The sequence below is a fragment of the Oryctolagus cuniculus genome, chromosome 9 (genome assembly GCF_964237555.1).
Source record: "Oryctolagus cuniculus chromosome 9, mOryCun1.1, whole genome shotgun sequence".
Taxonomy (NCBI): domain Eukaryota; kingdom Metazoa; phylum Chordata; class Mammalia; order Lagomorpha; family Leporidae; genus Oryctolagus; species Oryctolagus cuniculus.
The window spans coordinates 13,677,228-13,683,956 of NC_091440.1; the positions used below are offsets into that span (position 1 = coordinate 13,677,228).

Sequence of the window (6,729 nt, forward strand, 5' to 3'; positions counted from 1 at the left end):
GTGACCTTGGGCAAGCTGTGTATGTGTTCTGAACCTCAGTTTACTCACCTACAAAATGCAATAAAAGCAAAGCTTGCTATTCTGATGGGAAGAATGAATAAGAGAATGAATCTCAAGTACCTGGCATAGAATCTACACTGACTATATTAATTAGTTATTATGCTATCATTAATGACATCCTTTTTTTGTTTGCTTGTTTTTTGGTTTTTTTTTTTTTTTTTTTTTTTTTGACAGGCAGAAAGGACAGTGAGAGAGAAAGAGAGAAAGGTCTTCCTTTTGCCGTTGGTTCACCCTCCAATGGCCGCCGCGGCTGGTGCGCTGCGGCTGGTGCGCTGCAGCCGGCGCACTGTGCTGATCCGAAGCCAGGAGCCAGGTGCTTCTCCTGGTCTCCCATGTGGGTGCAGGGCCCAAGCACTTGGGTCATCCTCCACTGCACTCCCGGGCCACAGCAGAGAGCTGGCCTGGAAGAGGGGCAACCGGGACAGAATCCGGCGCCCCGACCAGGACTAGAACCCAGTGTGCCGGCACCGCTAGGCGGAGGATTAGCCTATTGAGCCGCGGCGCCGGCCCTTTGTTATTTTTAAAACAAAGTGTGGGTAAGAGCGGAAGGTAATATCAGTAGGGTACAATGTGTCCCTGTCATTGACACATCATGTTATGTTTCAAATCCATAGGTGATTCCCGACCCTGGATGCCTCCTAAAAGTGCCTGGGATCTTTTAAAACTAGTATTTCCTTGTTTTCACCAAAGATTCTGATTTAGTTGACCTGGAATAGACCTGGGCAAGTCCAGCTTTCAGGGGTCTGATGCATATGACCACGTGGAATGTTACTGCTAGCGGCATCAATGCTCATTTGACCAGGTCTACCCCATCTATGCAATGTTTGATGCTTTGCCTTCTTCCTCTTGTTTTAAATAAGATATTTTCAGTTGCAAGTGACTCAGGAAATCTGTTTTGCCATTTTAGATGATGACCAAAGCAAATTGGAAGGTTCTGGTTCTGGTTTAGACAGCTACCTGCCTGAACTTGCCAAGGTAATGTCATCCCAGATCTTCTGCTCTTCACTGACAGCTGTTGAAATATTTCTCATTTCTGAAGTTTTTCCAGAATGGAATCTGTCAAAATCATTACACTTGTGTTGTGATTGCCTGTACTTTGTGCCGTGAATGTGAGGTGACATGAACTGCCATACAGTCCTGACACTTCAGTCTGGTTTCCAGAAAGCACTTTGCAAATTGTTAAGTGCTTTTCCCCTCATGGTGTTTAATACTGCATCAGAACCCAGATGCACAGGTGAGTGTCCTCATGATGCCATGTCCCGCTGTGTTCACACGTGTGCTCACTTATTCAAGTTAAGACACAGTTCTCGTGACCATGGGAATGGTAATCTTGCTGCTACACCAAAGGGGAGTTGTTTGAGTTTTAAAATTATTCCTGGATCACTTGCAGTGAAACAGACAAAAAACAAGGCTATGCCTGAGTTTTATAATTTTTTAGAAATGTTAAAGTTACTGAAAAGTGTAAAGAAAAATAAAGCAACTATAATGCCACCACCAAGATTCACATCTGCTACTGTGATGTCATTTTAGCTTCTCTATTAAAACAACAAACATCATTTATATTTGAAATTCTTTTTAAACACTGTCCTGCCTTCCATTTTGTACTTCCTCACATTCCCAACCAGAGAGAACACTAATATGACTTTTACTTCTGTTTCATTTTGTATCTGTGAAAATATATCTATCCTGATGACATATATGGGGTTGTTTTGTAAAAATGTTATGTGGGGTGGATGTCGTGGTGCAGTGGGTTAAGCTGCTGCCTGGAAGGCTTGCATCCCATATCAGTGTGTTCGATCACATTTCTGGTACTCTCCTTTGGATCTAGCTCCCTGCTCATTTACCTGGGAGACAGTGAATGATGGCTCAAGTACTTGAGTTCCTGCTGCCTGCATGGGAGACCAGGATGGAATTCCTAGCTGCTGGCCTGGTCTGGCCCACCCATGGCTGTTGTGGCCATTTGCAGAGCGAACCAGTGAATGAAGGATCTCTATGTCTGTTTCCCCTTTCAAATTAATAAGTAAATCTTTGTTTAAAATGTTATGTGAATGCTTACATACTATATATTATTTTGTACTTTTGTTTGTTAATTCAGCCTTGTTTTTGAGATCCATCCAAGTTGGTGTGTGGATCTGGTTCATGACTTGTATTGTACAGTGTAAACATTTTATTTTAGCTGTTCTTTTATTTCAGATTTTTGTTATAAACAATGCTGCCATGAATATCCTTGTACTTGTCTTTTCTGCATCTATGAATGATTCTTTTTAAATTAGAGAAATGCCTTTGTCTTCTCTAGCCCTTTTATTCTTACTCTGTTACTGCCTTTCTGTTCTTTTTCTTTTTTTTGACAGAACAGTGAAATAGTGAGCCTACACACCCATATCTTAAACACTATAATAGAAACATGGTTTATCTATATAGGATTATAAATAGACCAGCATTCAGCATTGACTTTTATTTCAAGACAGCATGGCTGTTCTCAGTATAGAATCTCCCTGTCCAGCAAGGCCTTTAGCGCATTGTTTTCCCGCAGGCCTTGACTGTTACCACAGTGTCTTTTTAGCACCTGCCTATTAAAGCTAACTTGAGTGCCACGCTGCAACCTCATCCTAGTCTGGGAAGTTTTAGCCTGTGTCTCTGTGCTGCGAACTTCTGTGCATACAGTTTGCATTGAGGTTTGCTTTTATGCCTCTGGACGACTGCAGGTTCAGAATTTCTTAAAGCAAAATGCTTGTGCTATTTGTGTTTCAGTTTGTTGAAACAGATAATTTATTTGATGCAATCTGGAATTCAGAAAATAACTTTATATACTTCCTGGGTGAATAGAATGGCTGCCTATAAAAAGATTCATTATTTGAGCTTCTTGTTGATTAGTTAGAAATCTGTTCTTTTTGCTATGTCCCCTCCTTTCTTCTCTAACTCCTGGCTAATATAATACCTTATTGCGAGGGAAGTTTATACACACACGCACACATGTGCATATAAACACATATGTATACATATATAATTAATCTATTAACATATTTAGCGCTATTTGCACATTGTGGAATATAACCAAATTAACTGAAGCCATTTTAGTTGATGATTTCAATTTAATTGGCTTCACCTCTCATTTCTTTCAGTTTTGATTTTTAATTTTTTAAAGTGAGGTGCAATTTATGTAGAACAAAATGCTCAAGCATTAATTGTATAGCTTGATGGAATTAACATTTGTTTGCTGACGAAACTGCCACCTGGGTCGACATGTAGGACATGTGTAGCATTGCAACAGAGTGCCTTCCACCCCTCTCTCAGCTGCTCTACCCCTACTATTTTGACTTCCACGACCATAGATTGGTTTTGACTGCTCTAGACCTTCATATAAATGCAGTCATACAGTTTGTACCCTTTGTGTCAGGTTCCTTTAGCTTAGTATTATGTGACCCATGATACAAAAAAGAGTAAATGCAATAGCATTGAGTAGAGGATATAAAATTCTCTGCCTCAGTACTGATATTAATACATAAAGTTACTTTTTGAATTTCGGATTATGCATACTTGTACACGTGTGTGTGTGTGTTTGAGAGAAAGAGAGGGAGAGAACAAACAAATTCTTTGTGCAAGTCTTGGTCAAAGCCTGAGAAATACAGCAGTATACCAGACTTTACTGTGTTTTCCCACTAGCCTTCAGATGCGTTAAGAGTATTTTTATTTGAGAAGGGAGAAAAAGACAACATAATCTTTTGAAGGGAAGAAGAGTGAAGAAAATGAAGGTTTACAGTCACTCATCAGGAGTATCATAAGCAGGTGTCTGTCAGCTTTGTTTTTTTAATAACTAATTAATCATATTTATTTGAAAGGCAGAGAGAGAGAGAGATCTCCCATTTGCTAGTTTACTCCCCAAATACCTACAAGAACCAGGGGTGGACTAGGCTGAAGCCAGAAGCCAAGAACCGCATTCCAGGTCTCCCACGTGGGTGGCAGGGACCCGCGTACCTGAGCCATCACTGCTGCCTCCAGGTGCGCACATTAGACTCTGGAATTGGAAGCAGAACCAAACTCAACCAAGCACTCCAGTGTGGGATGTGCATGTCCTAAGTGGTGTTTAAGTGCTACGCTAAATGCCTGTCCCTTGGCTTTGCCTTAAAAAAAAAAGTTTTTTAAAATTTATTTGAAAGGCAGAGAGACAGAGATATGCCATCCACTGGTTTATTTCTCAAATGCCTTCAGTAGCCAGGGCTGGGCCAGGCTAAAGCCAGGAGCTAAGAACTCTATTTGGTTCTCCCATATTGTTGTCAGGGACTGAAATACTTGGACCATCATCTGTTGCCTAACTAGGGTGCATACTAGCAGGAAACTGGATTGGAAACGTAGGCAGAGCTCAAATCCATACATTCGCTGTGGGATGCAGGCATCAGAAGCGGAGGTTAACCTGCTATGTCAAACACCAGCCCCTGGCTTTGCCTTTTACTGGCCTTCTCAGCAGTGTCTACCGGGAGGGTTCCCAGGTACCACCTGGGGAACTGCGACTGGCTCTTGATCCCGTCACAATCCAGTGCCCTGAGCAACAATGTGGTTTTAGTCGTTTATCATCCTCCAGTGTATCTGGCATGAGGATTATTTGTACCTGTTGAGGAAGCAGAGAAGTTGAGTGTAACTAGTCATCTTGTTTATAGGAGAAATGAATTCCATGGCAACAGAGTCAGAGATCGAAGTCTGTGAAGGGCAGGAGAGTGTAGCTGGTGGGGTGAAGAGATAAAGCCATGGGTACTGGAGAAGGAAGGTGCGAGAGAGAGGCTCAGGCCAGAGGGTGGGCCTCAGGGAAGATTGCAGAGGGAGGCCTAGAATGGTGGCTGAAGGCAGAAAGCAGTGGAAGGTGTCATTTAGTGGCCGGCTCCCTGGTCAGCTCCTCTTTGTGCCTCACTCATCCTGTTGTCCTGGCTTTTGTTTTCCATTGAGACAGCCAAACAGGATATGATTGACAGGAAGTTGTTTTCGTGCAAAAATAGCAGATGTTTCATTCTGGATTTTTATGGTGGGGTGCTTATGGTGTGCGTGAGACGAGCTTAGGTTTTCAGGATACTTTATATGGTCTTGGAGCTTAGGTTTATACATTACTGCATATCTTTATTTTCATATTAGGGGACACACTGTGTCTACTCTAAAACCTGTTCTTTTCCTCCTGTTTTCTAATGCAAAACCAAACAGTTTTTGCTGTAAATATAACAGAACACATAGCATCAGTCTTAAAAGCATTTTTGTTAAGTATACAAATTAAAGTTAATTCATTGGTTCCTTCCCTAGAAAGTCAAGAGGTAAAATGATCAGGTTATAAAAACCATTACTACTTATTTAATGATCTCTCTCTCTACCTTTATCTTAGGTGACATTGGAATCTATTTATCAGCTCCTTATAAAAAGAGAGTGCAAAGAAAACACTCGTGCTTCCACACTGTGTTTTCCTCTACAACTTTTCTGTTTTTGAGGAGTTTTGCTTCTCAAGGAATAGAGCCCAGTCTTAATTTGGTCTCCCCCATGTGGTTCTGAAAGAGAAGCAGTTTCGTGTCAATCCAAAGTTGTTCATATTCTAATCTTACAGCTTTTTAAGTGAATGTGCATATGTTCCTTCAGAGTTGAACACAGGACAAAATATGATATCTCAAGCTTTGTAGCCTCATTGGGATTGAATAAGGGTCAAGTAAAATTTGTCAGAACTCAAATGTTTGCAGATAACTTTTCTGATTTTTAAAACCAAGTCTATAGTAAGTATTTCCATCCCTATATCCCAGAAAATGCTGTGTCTTTGCATTAGGATACGGAGTAGTTGGTTATGGCTGCATTTGCTGAGGTCAGCTGGTGGCCACTGTATGCTATATTGTCTTATTGTATTTTTGTGACACAAAGGATGAATTATGATCCTGGATAGTTAGATGTCATGGATTTAGTAGGAATAAATCACATTAGTTGTTGTTGTTGTGTTGTTGTTGTTTTTTTTTTTTTTTTTTTTTTTTTTTTTTGACAGGCAGAAAGGACAGTGAGAGAGAGACAGAGAGAAAGGTCTTCCTTTGCCGTTGGTTCACCCTCCAATGGCCACCACGGCCAGCACGCTGCGGCCGGCGCACCGCGCTGATCTGAAGGCAGGAGCCAGGTGCTTCTCCTGGCCTCCCATGGGGTGCAGGGCCCAAGCACCTGGGCCATCCTCCACTGCACTCCCGGGCCACAGCAGAGAGCTGGCCTGGAAGAGGGGCAACTGGGACAGAATCCGGCACCCCAACCGGGACTAGAAGCTGGTGTGCCGGCGCCGCTAGGCGGAGGATTAGCCTATTGAGCCGTGGCACCTGCCAACATTAGCTTTTTAAATTAAGAAGAATATATATTATTTTGCTTTGTCTTCCTATTCCATTCCATTCTTTTTAAATGGCCCAATAATCAACACAATATTCTTCTGGTATCTCATTCTCCAAGTAAAATATTTAAATTATTCTGTCTGCTCACAAGTGAACTTAAGACATACAGTATGCCTAAAGCTCAATATAGTCCTTCTGGAAACTCTTAAATGTTTGGTTCATAACTGCTTCTTTTTTTTTTTTTTTTTATGACTTTTCTTCTTCTTCTTCTTTTTTTTTTTTTTTGACAGGCAGAGTGGACAGTGAGAGAGAGAGAGACAGAGAGAAAGGTCTTCCTTTGCCG

At 41.5% G+C, this 6,729-nt stretch overlaps 1 protein-coding gene across 38 annotated transcripts in view; it reads left to right on the forward strand.

Moving 5' to 3' along the window:
• The window catches only part of DOCK9 (dedicator of cytokinesis 9), a 325,197-nt gene that overhangs the window by 186,326 nt on the left and 132,142 nt on the right, over positions 1-6,729 (forward strand). For all 38 annotated transcript variants that reach the window (XR_011378719.1, XM_070048669.1, XM_070048650.1 and 35 more), the window contains exon 9: positions 968-1,035. Coding sequence is in view for 37 of the 38 variants with exons in the window: in XM_070048669.1 (XP_069904770.1) it covers positions 968-1,035 (68 nt within the window). In the remaining variant the exon portion in view is untranslated. The remainder of the gene's footprint in view (positions 1-967; positions 1,036-6,729) is intronic.